Consider the following 18,303-nt stretch of genomic DNA (forward strand, 5'->3'; position numbering starts at 1 on the left):
ACTTTTCACGTAGAAATTGTTGCGAACATCTGAACCCTGCACAATTGAGTCACAGTATTCATTTCTTCTCCCCCAACAAATATTTATCTAGATACTTACTAGGTCCAAAGAAATACACTAAAAGATGAGGCAGATAAGGTGAAACTTCAAGTTTGGAAGAGATATTAGACACCATGATATCAATCAAACTTTTCATAGCAGGGGACATTTTTAAAATATTGAATCTCGGCCAATGTGGCTCAGTGGTTGAGTGTTGACCCAGGAACCAAGAGATTGCAGTTGGATTCCCAATCAGAGTACCTGACTGGGCTATGGGCTCAAAACCCTGAAGCGGGTGTACAGGAGGCAGCCAACTGTTGATGTTTCTCTCTTATCTATGTTTCTATCTCTCCCTCTCCCCCCCCCTCTCTCTAAAAATCAATAGAAAACACATTAAAAATATTAAAAACATCCTATGTGAACTAAATGAGAGAGCAGATACAGTAGCTGAAGCAGAGATAAGGAACCGAAGCCTTGGGTGTTCTGACATTACCTTGCCAAAATCCGTGAGAAGGACTCAGTTAGTGGGATTCACAGTTTAGGCAACCTTGACCGTGGTCAGTGATTTAGCTAAGGCCACACAACTGGTTTGTAGAACCCAGGTCTTCTGGTTCCAAGACTGGTACATTTTTTTTTTTCACACCACAGCTAAAGATACAGCTCGTGCCCTCTAAAACTTTGCACCTTGTTCAGAAAGTAAATACATGTACAAAATAATACAGGCTGTATGACATTAATGCTATATAAATGCTATAGAGTAAAAACTGAAAATTCTAAAGAGGGCAAGATGTGAAGTTGAGCTGCCTGAATCATTCTAAGAAATTAATGAAGTAATTTCAATGTATGTGTCATATTTCTGAATGTCCTATATAAGAATAGACTGTGGCAAGTACCTTTTTTTTGCATGGGGGGTTGGTGATTATGTGTGACAACTAATGAGAGAATGCCAAGTAACCCAGACTTTGATTCTGTTTTTAAAAAATTATCTCTGCTCCCGTCCCCTAATAACTTACTACCCAAATGTTCCTGAAATCAAATTGAATTTGGCCTTCTCTTCTCTTATTGTTAAAATATTTTCCTTTATCTTTTAATCTATAAATTTTGAATTAAGTTAAGGTAGCTTAAACACTAAAATGCAAAATGACAAAGCCAAAGAGATGTATCACTGCATACTTTAAGTCTTTCCTCATGTAAGAGGAGCACCTTCTCTGAATCAACAAACTCAATTTCATGCCCCCTCACCAGCTTTTCCGCACGCTCACGCTAGCAGCAGTTGCAAGAACAAGGACTTCCTGGGGAAGACAGCCGTTATTTGAACAGTTCAAGTGTTTCTGGTTTGTTATGCCTGCGCTGGTCTCAGAATCCTGTCTGACTTTGACCTCTGACATCTTCCTAATTTCCAACTTCTACACAGGACAGGCTACAGGGGTCCCTGTGGCTGCTGCCTCTCACTTCCAGGTGAAATTTAAGCTCTGGCTCCAGACTTCATCTTCCCTTCCAAGCCCATGGGGGGGTTGGTTCCTGCCCCACCCTACCCCCTGCTTCTGGGCTCTGTGCTGTGTTATTCAGCCTCCTGTGGTTTTCCTCCTGTGGCTTCTGGCTCTGCCTGACAGATCATGCTGGTTCCCCCAAGCTTCGCCAGTCACTTCATCCAGATCCCTAACAGAAAAGTCACTGTTTTGTAAAGGCCATGGCTCTAATAGCTTCATCAGGTCGAACTTCTGGAAGAGTAATTCTAAACTCTAATTATAATCCAAGAAATTTACAAGTAAAAAGATCAGTCGTTATTTATAATGTCTGATTTGTCCATAAGCTGAATGTAACTAAACAGAAAAAAAAAAATCACATAACCATCAACTATGAACAGTCAATGAAGCTATCAGGGCGAAAACATTCACCTCTTTCAGAGGATGAATAGATGCAATAATGTTGGTTTCCAAGGGCTGAAAGGTTCTGTGGGTTCTACGTTTTTTACTATTTTAAATCAATCCCATAAAGAGAGGAGTTGGTAGCCTCCGTCACAGGTGTCGGCCTGGCTACTGAAGGGATAACAGCAGCACTGAGGTCCACCACGTGAGGAGCAACAGCACACGCAGGACCGGCCTGGACCTGACACTGGACCTTTCTTCCCTGGATGATATTTTTAGAAGATGGACAAAGGTGTACTGTGAACCAGTTCCAAGTGCTGTGACCTTCCCAGAGAGAAAGCAGCTGAGCTTTAAATGTCTGCACAACTGATGGGAATGTTGGTGAAGACACTATGGACTTTTGAGAAGGGGGGTGGGGCGGAGGTAGATGTGTAGAATGTAGGAAAAGAATGAACAACACAGTTTTAGATTTCTAAACTAAACCAGTTGTTCATATTCCCGGATGAATATCTTGGAAAAGCACTACTAATTTTCGTACATGAGGGCAGCACTTGGGGCCTGGCACAGATGCCAGAACTATGCTCTTAATTTGAAAGTGGGCTTCGTGGAGGAATGTCTGGAGAGGCTAGGATATAATGGATAAATTGCCGTAGACGGTAGCAATTGCTGAAGTCAGATTTAGAGCAGGAAAACCCTGCTGACAGATCTCTTTCCAAAGGATTTAGGCCTCTGTTGAAACATTATGAGGTCACATCTATCTTCACAATTTACATCTTGCCAGATTTCTGAGGACTTTAGAATAGCATACGTTTGCTATTATTGCATTGAGATAAATTTGTTTTATTTTACTGACACAGATTTAGAAGTTAAATGAAATGGTGGCTTTATATTTAATGAAGGATTTTTTAGTGTAAGGTAAAATGGATGACTAAAGCTTAATTTCACAAGTCAGGAATACTGTTGTATACAATACTGAGTCTGATTAGGGTCCTATGAATGTCAATGAGGATTTGAACCCCTAAGTTAGCACACACATTATATGCAAAAAACAAACAAAAATCTCCTTTACACTGAGGCCCAGCTCTCTGAATGCAGACCAGTCCTCCAGAGCATTCCTTTTGTCTTTCCCTGTGTTTAGGCCCAATCATTTAGGCCATTAGTGACATCTTATTTAAAGTATTTCCTTTAGCTCTTTTTTTTAAAATAATAATGTTAGAAAGCTTTATTGATTACTTTTGAAATTATGTAGGTTGGTACAATAAGTGGATTTTATTTTATGAAAGTGAAGAAGGTCTTACAAAATAGTTGTTATATTGGGGGACTAGTAGGGTGGGGGAACCTCTGCTCCATAAACATGCCTCGGTATATGAACAAAAAGAGCCTCAGATACCCAAGGCACAAGGAATCCAAGGGATATGGGAGAATGAGCTCAACAAAGCCAACAAGATCTATATTCTCTGGTGGCCAATTACGTTTCTGGGAGTAGTTGCATCTGGGAGATCTTCGGAGACAAATACTTAATCTTTCAGATCACCAAGCTATAAGACGGCTGCCAGCAACATAATTCTATACAGAACACTAACTTTATGGGTAAGAAATGATTACAAAAAAAACCACAAACTTTAAGAGAAGTGATACTTATTAACCATAACAAAAGAGAGGAGAACCTTCGTCAATGAAAAAATAATTAGGAAAAATAAATGCAGCACAGTAACTAGATGTCCTGAGTTTGTTTATATTTAATAAGTACTTAATAAAATAAGATACTGAAATAAATATGGAAAATAAACAACAAAATGCAAAAAATACATATATCAAAGGATCCTTGAAGAGGGCTACCAATCATCCTCATTTTTTTAAAAGTAAATGACCTGATTTCTTTCAGTCTTCTTCCTAACTCATTCTCCTAGTTGTGCTTGGAAGTGAATCTTGTTCACAGCCACCACCTCCCCCACCGTGTTAATTTGGGCTAATCAGATCTTTCTGCCTCCTAGCAGTAAGCAGTACTGTATGTTTGATCACTAGACCTAGGTCTCTATCACTGATAGATCCTCTTTGGGAGAAAAGAGAAATATCATACACCGCCATTTAACTTATTCCAGATAAAGGCCGAATTAGTTTACATCTCAGGGCAAATTTGAAACTGGACTCTCCTATCCTGAGGTGCCTCTACTTCCTGCAGAAATGTTAATGTAGGTCATTTTCTGAAACCCTGCATGATGAGCAACTGTTCCTGTGAATGGATCCAAATAAAAGCACGATGCAAATGTGGGGTGAGCCAGTCCTCTGCGAGAGACTGGGGCTCCAGGAGTTCTCCGAGCCTCCTGGAACACTTGCCTATCAAGGCTTAAGAACGTATATCGTAAACTGATATTTAGGCATTCGTGTTTAGATTTTATTACTCCTGTGACACTAGCACTTTCAGGAAATACGTCTAGCGTAATTAGGCTCTTACACATATTTGCTTCAATAAAGTGTTTATTTAGATAAAGAAAAATGGGAGAGAAGGAGGCCATGTCTAAATATCTGCAAAATTCATTTTGGCAAATAAATATCTTGTGATCATGATAATAGGTTGGGGAGGGAAGCACATCACTGGCTATTTGGTCAATTCTAAAACCGAATTCCTCCAAAACTAGAAAAGAAGTAATCCACGGTTTAGAAATATGAAATATTCTTTTATTTTCTCTGCTATATATTACTTTAAATGGCTGTACATAAGGTGGGAAGATTTAACTTCTCTTTTTCAGATTTTTTAAACAATTATTACACTGAGAGAAAAACTAAAATTTTTGCTTCACACAATGTGGTTTTAACACTGATTCCCAAACCCATATGCCCTTTATCAATAAACGGGAGATGTAGTTTAGACTTCTCACAGCATTGTTTCATAGACATTATTATACTGAACACTGAAAAATACTTCTATCAGAACATCTGGCAAAAAGAAGTCAACCGGAACTTAACTGGTAGTGTGCATATTTTTCTAATTTTTTTCAACTTGGTCATATATCTGAGAAGAGATGTAACTTGTTTTTCTTTTCAGGAGAAATTTGAAATACTAGTCTACTTTATGTATTTTTCTATGATTGTTATGACATTCATCTTGTTGTCATTCTGCAGAGCATTGTGTGAGTTTTTCAAATAGCTTCTTTAAGCTAGATTTTTTTAAAAAAAGTTTCTCTTAGCAGTGAATTTAAAATGATCCTCACATCTGCTTCTGCCAACTGACTTACCTAATAAATTCCAACTTACTCCGTGGCTACCCATGCTTTCTCATAATTTGATTGTTTTTTTGGTACATTTTGTTTTTAAAGAATAAAAAGTACAGTTTTCACAACTTCTAGGAATGCTGTCCTACTCAATGTGAGAAAGTCTAAAGAATTCTGAAATCAGAGACTGTTGATGATTAATAAAAGCATAACAATAAACCAAGATGATTTAGAATTGCTTGCAGCTCAGGAAGTGTAAAAGAACCACCATGCACTTAAAGATATTCCAAAGAAAACTAAAGTATTTCTAGGCTTTCCCTAAGAGGCAGCCTTCATTGAAAGAGCTTGAATGCTTGTTAATTTTATTTGATTCATCAACTTGAAACAAAATGCATCCCATAAATTGAACAGTTAACTGTTCATGTGCTCGTCTCTTCATTCTTTATAGAACAGTTTTAAAACAAATTCAATGGTATCATTATGTAAATCATTTAACAATAAAACATAAAATGTTAACCATGTTTTTGCACATTAGATAAGCAAAATCTTAAAATACTGGTGTCAATTAGTAATGATAAGAGAGTATGGAAAACAAGCATTCAAATATATTGTTTGAAACATAAATTTGTAGAATTCTTTTTTTAATGTAATTTGTAATTATTTAAAAATCTATAAATAGCACATGACTTAGAAATATTGATTTTAAGAGTTTATTCTATAACAGATAATTAAGTTCTTAGCCAAGGATGTTTATTCCATTGCATATAGTTGCAAGATAAATGAACAGTCAAAATGTCCAACAATAAAGGAAGGGTTAAACATACATTCATAAACCATGGAATATGTGTATTTTCTAACTTGAAAATGTGTCCAAGACAAAAATATTTTTAGAATATATTTTTATTGCTTTCAGAGAGGAAGGGAAAGGAAGAGAGAGACAGAAACATCAATGATGAGAATCATTGCTTAGCTGCCTCCTGCACACCCCCTACTGGGGATCAAGCCTGCAACAAGAGCATGTGTCTTGACTGGGAACTGAACCATGACCTCCTGGTTCATAGGTCGATGCTCAACCCCTGGGCCAATAGCCCCTGCTCAACAATGGCTGGTCCAAGCCAAAAAATTTAAGTTAAAAAATAGCAAGCTCCAGGCCACTATCTTGGGATGACAAGATTTTTTTTTAATCTGTGTATTTTTCTATCAAGAGAAATATAGATATGTTTTCATAATTGCAAGGTCTGTAAAGAGATCCTCACCAGGTTGGGTAAATATAAAAAAAAAATTGTATCTGTAACATATAACATTGGCGACTTGTTTTATAAAATCAGGCTTAAAGCCTACATAGTTTACAGAATATATTTGTTAAATGGAGGTTATTACCAAATCCTAAATTATAGTAAATCTATAACATAGACTTTAAATATTTTACCAGAGTGAAAAGAAAAGCATTCCATTTCTAAGAACAGATCTTGGCAGAGTGGAGGAATCTCCAGGTGAAGGATGATATCTCATGTTTTAAGACAGATGTGGCCAATGACTATTTTTAACCAAACCTGCTCTGCATGGTAACTGCATACAGCCATCATGCCTCCATTCTACAACTGTCTTCCTTGGAGCTCAATATCTGGCTTAGTGCCTGACAGAGTATAAACAGGCCATAAATACATTCTGAATGGATGACAAATTCCCAATGTTTAGCAGCTGGTGGAATAGTTAGATGTAGGGAAATTAAGCAAAGATATATTCAAGAGAGGACTGTTGTTCACCATGATGATGTAAAATTTCTATCATAAACAATCAGATACCAAAAATGTAGTTGTTACCATCATCACTTCTGAGAAGTGATGTGATAGGAAGCCTTGAGAAAAGCCCCAAAATCACATGAGCTGATGTCTTAGCTACATACTCTTATGAGACCCTTAATTTTCTTTCTTCCTCGTCTCTCTACAAAAATTTTCATAGTTGCTGTAGTCTTTAGTATACTGTTAGACCACCAACAGTCAACCACGTTTACTTCCACTATCTCTCCTAGTAGCCGAACTTGTCAGAAAAATCATAACTGGCAAATACAAAGCAGCTTTTTATAAAGGGGTCAAACCTGAGATGATGGTTATCAGGGTAAGCAGAGGAAAGTCTTACTAACACAGTGAAATCCTATCTCGAAAGCACAGCCCAGTCGGATGATCACCTGGGAAATAACAGCAGCAAATGGACCAAGAATTGGTTTCCTTGTAGGCAGAGTGGCATTTTAAGAGGAACAGATGCAAAGCCAGGTGTTACTTGTAAGTAACAGAAGCAGCCAGCAATTAAAACATCGCTTTCTGAATTTACAAGATGGAAGACACACCTGCACACACAAACAGTGCTCAGGAAGAATAACAATGATTTAAAAGGGCAATTTGTATATTTACTTAAGGGTCACTGATACTCAAACCGTGAACTTTCTGCCCTTACCAGGATATATAAAGGGTGGCCAGCATCACTTTATCACCTCCACTATTTACAAACATTAATTTCTGCATTTCCTTAAACAATGAAGCAGAAGTAGTAATTTCTTTACCTGTATAATCAGCAGGAGCTCTTAAAAGAGTAAAACAAATGTAAGAAGGGAACAAGATTCCAAATTTTGAAGCTAGGTTGCCATCTGTATCAAAAACAGGACATGAAAAATCCAGAACTATTGGGATGTTTGGGTAATAACATTTATTGTTTGTCTTTAAAAGCACACTAAACCATATGCTCAAGTATGTGACATTTTTTTGTATCTCATTTTCACAAAATCTGAGAAATTTTGAAAAATGAATTAGAATTTTTCCAAGATTTTTTTAATAAGTGTAATTAGGGAATGGTAGAAAACTGATCACAAAAAAATACTTGACTAATCTAAAAGTTTTAAACACAAAACAAGTTCAAAAGCATGTCATTTTCTATCTTTCCTTCTATCAATAGTGATCATTCAAGATAGATTCAATTAACTTTCTACTCTAATGCCATTTGTTCAATCAGAGAGATAATCTTTAAAGTAATCCACATTTCATTAAAAAACTGAATAGAATGCATAATATCAGACACCACACAAATAGGCGATAAAGAATATTTTGTCTACTATGGAGCCATAATCATAAACAGATGCTCTATAACACTCTGCAAATGTGTTTCAATGAGACCAAACTGGATTTTGATCTTTAATCCCCACAACAGGATAAATATAGAAAAAAGAGAGGCAGCGCTCATTTGCAATAAAACTAATGGAATCTTCGATATGCAGATTCACTCCAAAGACCTGTTTTTAATTGCTAGGAACACAAGTTCTTTAAGTTGTTTGCTTTCAAAATTTAGTATTTTCCTTTTTCAATATCAAAGGATTAAAATAGGGAGTCTATGTTCCCAGTATATAAAGATAATGATGTCAACAAATAACAAATATGTGTACGTGAATGCGTATATAAGTATGTATTTCGGAGTGTGTGTGTTTTTAAAAAGACTGCACCTTCAATGCTTGGAAACCTCTTCACCTACATATCCAAGTTCATTATTTATAAATTTTGTTTCCCACCTAACTGCAGGGCATAACTCAACTAAATTTCTGCCACAGAGCAAAAATTCCCTTTCCTCCAGTTGCTGGAAACATGTTCCCCCCTTCTTCTGAGCCCTTGTTAGCAGACGCTTTAACATTCATATTTCTGCTAACAGTCTGTTAAACGCAAGCTATGCTTTTTGTATCATGCTCTAAGGATTCTCTGAAGCCTCTACCCACTGCCCAATTCCAAAGTCACTTTCATATTTTCAGGTATTTGTTACAGTAGGACCCAGCTTCCAGACACCAAAACTCATATTGGTTACCTTTTATGCTGTAACAAACTATGAAACATTAATGGGTTAAAACCACACACATTTATTATCTGACAGTTCTAGAGGCCGGAAGTCCTAAATGAATCTATGGGACTAAAATTAAGAAGTTCACTGGTTTATGTTCCTTCTGTAGGCACAAGGGGGAAAAAAAATGATTTGTCTTATCTAGTTTCCAGAAACCCCTGCATTCCTTGGCTCATGGCCCCTTTGTCTTTCTGCAAAGAACAACCATCATCACTCCAGCTCTTGCTTCTGTCTTCACGTCGGTTCCCGGACTCTGAGCCTCCCACCTGCCACTTATATAAACTCTTACTGGGTCCACCTGTATCACCCAGGATCAGTACCCTATCACAAGGTCCCTAGAATATCTGCAAAGTATTTTGAAGATTAGAACATGGACATTTTGGTGGAGGCTGGGGGAGGGGAGCATTATTAAGGCTACCATTATCTATTTAATATAATATGATTCCCTAGAAATGTAATTAGGCTCAGTGTTGATGGACAGTTTTTAAAAAAGTGGTTTAGAAGAGAGATCACCTTATCACCAAGAGTTCGGCCATCTTTGCTCTGCAAGGTAATGTTATTTCTGACCCTTGCTCATTAGTGTCTATGAAATGTTATATGAGCAGAGGAGTTGCTTCATTCTCATTAGTCTCCTAAGGCAGTATTTCTAGAAATAAAGCAATGATTTAGACTGCTGTTGACAGTATTCGAATGAAACTCTAAATTATAAAATTATCTCTGGTAAACAACTGGCATCCTCAGTTTGATGCTCTCAGTCTACGCTAGCTATCAAAAAATATCTCAGGATTGGTCTTTAATTACTTTAGAGAAATGAGTACTACGGTGGTTTGCTAGTAATCACAGTGCTTTGGTTGACAGGGCATCGGTGCGTGCTAATTGTTCAGATCACTGGTACTCACGAAGCGTGGTCACCACAGTGGCAGCAGCAGTAAACCTGCTAGAAATGCACATTCCTGGGCCCTTCCCTAGGCCTATTGGTTTGGAACCTGCCACTGAGGCCCAACAACCGGTTTTCACAAGGCCTCCACAGGATTCTGACTCAAGTTGAAGTCTGAAATCACTAATGAAGACCAGTCTGTTTCATCCTCAGGGTCTGAGCCCACTTTCCTTAGCAGCCAAGCACGCATTCCCCTCAAGGTCTTTGCATGTGTTCCCTCTGCCTTCAATGTTCATACATATATAACCTATTTTAATCCTCACAATAATAGTGAGGAGTGAATACACTATTATGCATCTTTCGTGAGTGAGGGGTTAAATAATTTGCAAATGTTAAAGAATAGTAAAGGGTACAGTCAGGGGAATATGAACCCCGATAGTCCAGGGCCAGGGTCCTCTTCCCTTACTCATTAAACCACACTGCCAAACTGGAGATCCAGAGTACAGCAGGATAAATTATTAAACAAAGAAGAAATGACCACAAATGGACTTTTTCTTACTACCTCTGAGTTTCAGGACAATATTCTGCGCCACCTTGTATGTTTGACTTCTATAATCTTACATCTCCTGCAATTTAAATCTCACATGATATTTTTTCATTATAATTTTATTTGTATTGAGAGAGGGACAAAATGGCAAACACTTGTATAAGTGCAAATAATTAAATAACCAAATAAGAAAAATTTTAAATCATTTATACCTATCTTTTCTCAGTTATAAAAAATATCTAAAAATCTTTTTGGAAGCTGATGCAAGACTACTTTACATTTTTGGCTTTAAGTTTGGAAAAAACATAGTTGATATATACCTAAATGCTCTCTGCCACTATCTTTAAAATTTTCAATTCTACTTCTTGATCCATGAGCTGTTTTTAAAATAAAATAAATGCTTGTACACCATGTGCATCTGTATATATATTTTTCTTTCCTTTCACTAAGGATTGCTTTTTTAAATATCACGAGGAATCGTAGTATTTGAATTAAAAAGTGTATTTATTTTCTCTTCTGTGAAGCTTTTTTATTACTTCTCATGAGTCAAGAAAAACGTCTCTTTTGCTTTTACAAACAAGAGTATAACACAAATGCTTAATTGAGAAGACTGATGATTAGATGAGAAAAAATGATGAAAGGAATGATGCCAGCACAAACAGAATATAGCCATTCATTTTTATCCAAATGAATCAACTACTGGTCATGAACGTGGGTCTAATACTAATTCCAGCGACAAACAACCCAGAGTGCCAACTCTCCACAGAGCCCCATGTCTGCATGCAGACAGCTTTTTTCTTGTTCCTCTTGTTAAAATACGCCAACCTCTCTCTCCCCTTTGTTGGCACAATCGCATAAGTCTTAAATGAAAGATTATAAACATAGTGAATGCTGAAGATTTTCTCCCACTCTGAAATCTAAATACTAATTCGAAGATGAAAATGTTTTCTCCTAAAAAACTAGGCAACACAGCTAAACTATGAAATGTCAGCAGGAATTGCCCTGGCCATTAGCCATCACAGATTTAATTTATTGGCTTCGGTTGTATGAAAAAAAAAGAAAAAAGAAAAAAAAAGTAAAGCATCTCCAATGAACTTGCAGTACTGATGAAGTTATAGACCAGTCTTCACACTTATGCTCTTCCACATGCATGGACTAGCCTGCTTCTTTTTACCTTTGATCCTCTACCAGAGAAAGTAACAATGGTTTTTAAACAAACATCTTGTGATTTTGAACTGATATTGCTGAGTTTTTCCAATACATTGGTTGATCAGCAGCACAAGACCTTTCAGACACTGAATGGCAGGAAAAAGTCCTTCTAAGGCAGCGGTTCTCAACCTGTGGGTCGCGACTCCTTTGGGGGTCGAACAACCCTTTCACAGGCCTAAGACCATCGGAAAACACAAATATAATTACATATTGTTTTGTGATTAATCACTATGCTTTAATTATGTTCAATTTGTAACAATGAAAATACATCCTGCATATCAGATATTTACATGACGATTCATAACAGTAGCAAAATTACAGTTATGAAGTAGCAACGAAAATAGTTTTATGGTTGGGGGTCACCACAACATGAGGAACTGTATTTAAGGGTCACGGCATTAGAAAGGTTGAGAACCACTGTTAAGGGTTTCTAAATCCCTCCTATTCTCATAACAAGATTCCTCCAGTCAATTCCTAGAGGATGAAAAGTAGCACCCATTACATGTTAAAGACACCCAAGTGAGTCCCAGGACTTGGCTGGCAGTTTAACTGGGTCCTACTACAAAATTGTAGTAGAAGTGCTACATGTAATTAGCCCCGAAGCAGGGAATAAAGCTCTTTCATTTTAGAAAGCAGGATAATGGAATTTGAAAAAGAAAAAAAAAGCAAACCTCTTACCTTTTGTAGCAATTCGTACACACTGGGTTTTAGTTTCCTGATGGAGTGAAAATGAAAGAAAATAGTCAGTGTATACACAGGCTTCCTGTTTCATAAACTATAACTATTATGAAGATCAATCTGGAGCTTTAAAATAGGTTTATAAAGAATACAATTGCAGTGCTAAAGAAACATGTTTTTATATGTAGTCTTAGATAATTTTTTAAATCTAAAATAAAGACTTAAGCCCTGAGCAGTGTGTTCAGTGGTTAGAGCGTTGGCCAGTGCACAGAAGGGTCACAATTTCAATTCCCAGTCAAGGGCACATGCCTCTGTTGCTGATTTGATCCTGGCCCCAGTTGGGGTGTGTGTGGGAGGCAACCAACCAATGTCTCTTGTACATCAATGTTTCTCTTTCTCTTTCTCTTTCTCTCCCCCCCTCCCATGCCCCCCACATCCATCCCTCCCACTCTCTCTTAAAAGCAATGGAAAAGTGTATCCTCCAGGGAGGATTAACAGCAACAACAACAACAACAAATAAGAACTTAATTTTTTTTCCCAATATTTTTCTAAAGATTTAGGTGTCTGTTTTTACCTTGTAATGAAACAGGCTGTCTTGTCTGGGACAAGTATAATGGCATTCCATTTGCATTTTGTACTTTTTGAACAATCAGAAAGAAAACATATTTGCAAAGCTAATGCAAATCAGATCCAAATATAAATTTCATTTTCACCTCATAACTGCACACTCAGACCAAAGCTGGGCATTACATACTGTCACTTGGAGCCTTTCATGACTAAAGAGCTGAATAATAGTTAGAAAATCATAAAAAAATACTTCATACCCTGGCAGGGTGACTCAGTTGGTTGAAGCATCATCCCATACACCAAAAGGTTGTGGGTTCAATATCCAATCAGAGCACATATTTAGTTATAGGTTCAATCCTGGTTAGGGTGAGTATGGGAGGCAACTAATCTCTCTCTCTCTCTCCTTTTCTCCCTGTCTAAAAATCAATTAGAAAAACACACACATACATATCCTTGGGTGAGGAGTAAAAAAAATTACATTACAGTTGGAACATAATTTATCTGAACATAATTTATCCGTTCTCTTTTCTTTTTAATTTAGTTGTTAGGGAATAAATCTTACTTGGTGTGATTATTTTCCTCCTCTTGCTAGACAGGTAGGGTTGAGGAAATAGTAGACATAGGAAAGAACACAAATTATCTTTTCTTTTCCTTTTTTAATTCTGTGGGGTGGCACTGGGAGTTGGTACGTACTTTAGGCCTACAATTCCCAGACTTAGTTTATTCAGCTCACATCTTTGAATGTACAAGAGGCTGGAAAAGATGTTAAAGCCAGTAAACAAGACAGAGGCTATTTGTTTTTAGATGCAGTTATAAATGCATCTTGAGTAGTTCTATATCTTGATAAACCAAAAGCTTATAATTCTCTCTTAAGCATTTATTATTTTTAAATTAAGTAAAATAAAGTATTGAAGGGGAATCAGTAATTAAAAACGAAAGTATGCACTTCTATTCCTTAACTGTGACCTAAGGCCTTCACAGTGAATGGCAAGAGATTAGTTCACTTTCCTGTAGAGGCCAGATGGAATTTTGATCTCCTAAAAGCAATTGTTAACTCTACCAGGATTACCAACCATCGCTGGTAGGAGCCATGTCACTTTAAAAACTCTTTGCCAGGGGAACTGAAATATATTGTTGTTACTCTGTACTTTAACACGTGTAGATAAAGTAACATTTAGAAGAGACTGTTCATAAGAAAGCTTGCTTTTATTTATTTATTTATTAAAATATTTTTATTGATTTCAGAGAGGAAGGGAGAGGGAAAGACATATGGAAATATCAATGATGAGAGAAAATCATTGATTGCCTGCCTCATGCCAATCCCCTACTGGGGATTGAGCCCGCAAGCTGGGCATGTGCCCGTGACTGGAATCGAACCTGAGATCCTTCAGTATGCAGGCTGATGCTCTATCCACTGAGCCACACCAGCTAGGGCAAGAAAGCTTTTAAAGAGTGCCACATAAAACCCTTTATAAATAACATGCATTCATTAATACGCCTCTCATACCACACACCAGATAACAAAAGTCAACTTGTACTCTATCAACTCTCTAAAGATGAATACCCAAACACAGAAGTATGCTTTCTACCCCTATGTTTCTCTACATCCAGAATGGAATATTAACTTTTATAGTCATCTGTCTTTTGAACAGCCCAGTGTTACCAATGGGAGGGAATGATGTGTAGGAGGGAAGCGGGCAGCTGACTTGCCTGGAAAGATTCCCTCTCATGAAGAAATATACTAGAAGACAAGAAGAGCATTGTCACCCTGGAGCAGCCCCTGGCTTTGGGGTGGATTTTAGAAAATGCTGTGGGGCATTTTTCTCTGCCATATTCTGCAAACCAGCCACATACGGTGAACAGAACGATAAAGTTTTCATTCAAAAGCAACCAGTCAATACCCTAAGTTCTCATGGTCCCTGCAGAAATACAAATGGATTGCTATGTCTTCCAGTTAAACTATTCCAAAATATAACTGCTGCAACTAGATAGCACATATTTCACAGCACCTCTCACGTACCCACCTCGGGGACTCAATTACCCAAACCCAGCCATTTCCTATAAAGCTACAAGTCAACAAAAATGTCATTGTGCTAGTGGATTCCAAATTGTGGGCATTTTCTATTCTTAATGTATTTTTTCTATCTCCCTCTGGAAAGAAATAAATTAAATAAGGTTTAGGAAAGAAAATCTTTCACAGAGACCAGCATGAGGCAGGTTATTTCCCCACGTATGGAGCCACTGGTAGTTTCTAACTTCCTGTTGTGTTTTCCTTTTCAATATTCATTTGGGATCAGCGGCAGTGCTCAAAAACAACTGTGTCCAAAATGGGGAAAGGAGGGGCAACCAGGGAGATGGAAAACAAGAGTCCTCCACGGACCCAGCATCTAGCCCTCTCCCGGCAGCCTTCTGTTTCGGTTCTGTCAGACGGACCGCAGGCGTCCTATTTGTAATCGGAGGATTGTTACTTGTTATTTACAACTCGGCTTGTACCCCCTGAAAAGTTTATAAGGGTTTATTAGCCTGCTGTGGAACACGCATTCTGTTGATCCTGCAGTCGATTTAATCTTCTGAAGTGCAGCCACTCCTGAGCAAAGAGGACAGAACAATGGCTGATATTCACCAGGGCTCCAGCCCCAGCAGCAAGGCCACACACCCACCTTTCCAAAGTGTTTTGCTCACACTTGCTCTTGTGGGCTTGCCTGAAGTGGGTTCGTAGAAGCCGTTACTAGGAAACAGGAATCCTGAGCAAGGTAACACGTGGGGCCCCCAGCTCAAAACCGTGCACACAGTGGGAACAGAAGCAGCAGCCCCCTGCCCATCAATGATGCCCCCTTCCCCCCCCCGCCGTTTTTTAAACTGACAGATGCGACTGAGTATTTATAAAATTTGACTGCGGCTTCGCCTCGGGGCAGTGAACAAGCAGAACTTGGAGGAGGCTTACCTTCTCTACACTGCTCATTGCCTGGAAATAGATGTTGTATCCTTTGCGTGGTGCCAGAGGGGGGTTCCAAAAGCCCTGATAGGTCCTGTTGTCCCCCACTGTGAAGGGGGCAGGTTCAGGAAGATTCCCGGGGGGCAGCTCAGCCGCAAAGTAGTAGGGCGCACCCCCGCTCATGGCGTTTTGGTAGGTGACGGGAACCTGGTAGCATTCCATGGCTCCCGCTTCTCGCTTCGTTCGGTGTGGGTGCAACTCCTCCACCACGATCTGATAAGCACTTTTTGGGAAAGAGAAGATAAAGCGCTCATTTAGAGAAGCTACATACTAAGTGTTCTCAAAAGAAGAATGAAGTATTGGATAATGACCGGCAACACTTCACAAGCCTTTAAGGTCAGTCTGAACACCCTGCTTTCTTGCTTTCAGCTATTTTGCCATAAGACAGAATTGCACATGGATGCTAACCCCACCGTGATTCTTAAGGGAGTGAAAAAAGTTTTAAAAGATCAGCATAGACCTCTACACACTTTTCACTGTTAAGAAGTGAGTCACCCTAAGAGGGAACCTGACATTAACCAGAGACACAAAATAAATTATTTGTCTGATATTGTGAAATGTTTAAAGTTAACATTTTCCTTTGAAATGAAGGCATGGAAGGCCCAGCTCCAAGACCCAGGAGCAGAATGGCCGGCCCCGGGCAGAGCCCATGGCACCCGTCTGCAGAGTCAGGAGACAGAACGTGCTGGGGTCCTCCCACGCGTGACCTTGCCTCCACCTCGCTGTGGCTCACAGCCATGAGGATCCAAAGCACCAGTGACGCGCTGCAACACGGCACAGATGGACAGAAATCTGTCCTCGCCACCGAAATAGACTGCCTCTTCCGTCTACAGTTGTTAATAATAAAATGTTACAAATTGCAGAAGCAGATGGCATTTGGCCTATTAAATCTCAAACCTAAACCTTTCAATGTCTTCCTTAAATGTCTTAAACTTTTCTGTAATAGCTGTTATATTACAGAGCAAAGGGAAAAAATGCAATTTTAAAATCAAGATCTGCCTGACCACTTATATTATTTTTTATAAATTTCTCAAACTGCTATATTACTAATATCCTTTCTCCATAGGCCATTCTTTAGGCAAACATTTTTAGGAAGTGCACCCCCAAGAAAGTTATTAATATATTTATATATCATTAAAGAATGTAAAAGAATTATGCTTCAGAATTCTAGAAAGTTATTGGAAAGTGACTTGTGGTCCCATACATAAATTGAATGTGAATAAGCTGTGTGTAGAACGGCATGCTTGACTCTGAGTCTCTGTGAAAATATGTCAATCAATACAGGGAAAATAGGTGCGGTTAAATGGATTTCCAGAGGAAATAGACCATTTTCTTTAATGAACTTCCATAAAAAGGAAAAGGAAGAATGTAAGGAGATAGAAACACACACACACACACACACACACACACACACACACACACGGCAGGGGATGGGGGAGGGATTAAATCTGCCTCTCTGACTATTAAATTTTATACCAGTTTAGAATCGGCTATGAAATTCTAGTTTAATATAAACTGTGTTATACCCACAAACAGAAGACCCTCATATATTTAACAAAGAGCTTTATAAATTCATTTCCCCCCTAATTATTCAAGTTCCAATTTCCCATTAAAATAGTGCCAAGAAATTGGTAGGTTGGTATCTATCTTTTTCCCCTTAGAAATAGTATGAACCTTTTATTAATGCCAGAAATTCAGATTTGGGCAAGTAACTAAGGCAGAAGTCTACATTATTTGAAATTACATGATCTGCGTCATTTTCTATATCTCTGCCAGGCTGGGTCTGCAAGCTCCTAGAAATGCTCTTTACAACATACATGCTCTCCAAGGGGTCCATGGAGGAGTCTCTTGTTAATTTTAAAATACAAGAAATACGAAGCATAGAGAGAGAGAGAAAAAGGTTATGGCTGGCATATGCCATATTAAGCACTCCTAGTATTCTTTTCCTGTGCATTTTCAATTTAGAATCCATATTTTATAATATACATTTGCATATTTGGTGGATACATATATATATATATATATATGTAGATTAAACCCACACAAGCACACATTCAGTCTTAACTAATTCTATTAAATTGACACAGGTAGTACATTACAAAAATAAGAAATTTCATTCAAAACAGCTCATCTCTCCAGATCTGTGAGGAGCAAAGCAAACAGCTGCCCTTGGAGGAGAGGCGAAGGAAGAAAAAGTACAATCTGCTCTTTGGGGGGACCTCATTGAACTTCAGATGGACCTAAACTAAAAGTGATTAAACTCATTTTAAAAATAATATATTTTCCTTTCATTGTTCAATTCGTCTGTGCAAGCTCTTCTCCAACCATATTATTTTACTTAGTTTGGACAGTTCCTTTTCCCCTTCTACTCTCTTATTTATCAATACGAATTAATTAAAGTACCGAAAACAAGGAATGAGAAATCAAATTAAAAG

The 18,303-nt window shown here is 38.1% G+C and overlaps 1 protein-coding gene across 6 annotated transcripts in view; it reads right to left on the bottom strand.

The window, feature by feature from the left end:
- PTPRK (protein tyrosine phosphatase receptor type K) overlaps positions 1–18,303 on the bottom strand; it is a 478,052-nt gene that overhangs the window by 66,825 nt on the left and 392,924 nt on the right. For all 6 annotated transcript variants that reach the window (XM_059700287.1, XM_059700286.1, XM_059700289.1 and 3 more), the window contains exons 12-13: positions 15,818–16,091; positions 12,307–12,343 (exon numbers count right to left, since the gene is read on the bottom strand). In XM_059700287.1, the coding sequence (XP_059556270.1) occupies positions 12,307–12,343; positions 15,818–16,091 (311 nt within the window). The remainder of the gene's footprint in view (positions 1–12,306; positions 12,344–15,817; positions 16,092–18,303) is intronic.

This window comes from Myotis daubentonii, chromosome 6, assembly GCF_963259705.1.
Source record: "Myotis daubentonii chromosome 6, mMyoDau2.1, whole genome shotgun sequence".
NCBI classification, from domain to species: domain Eukaryota; kingdom Metazoa; phylum Chordata; class Mammalia; order Chiroptera; family Vespertilionidae; genus Myotis; species Myotis daubentonii.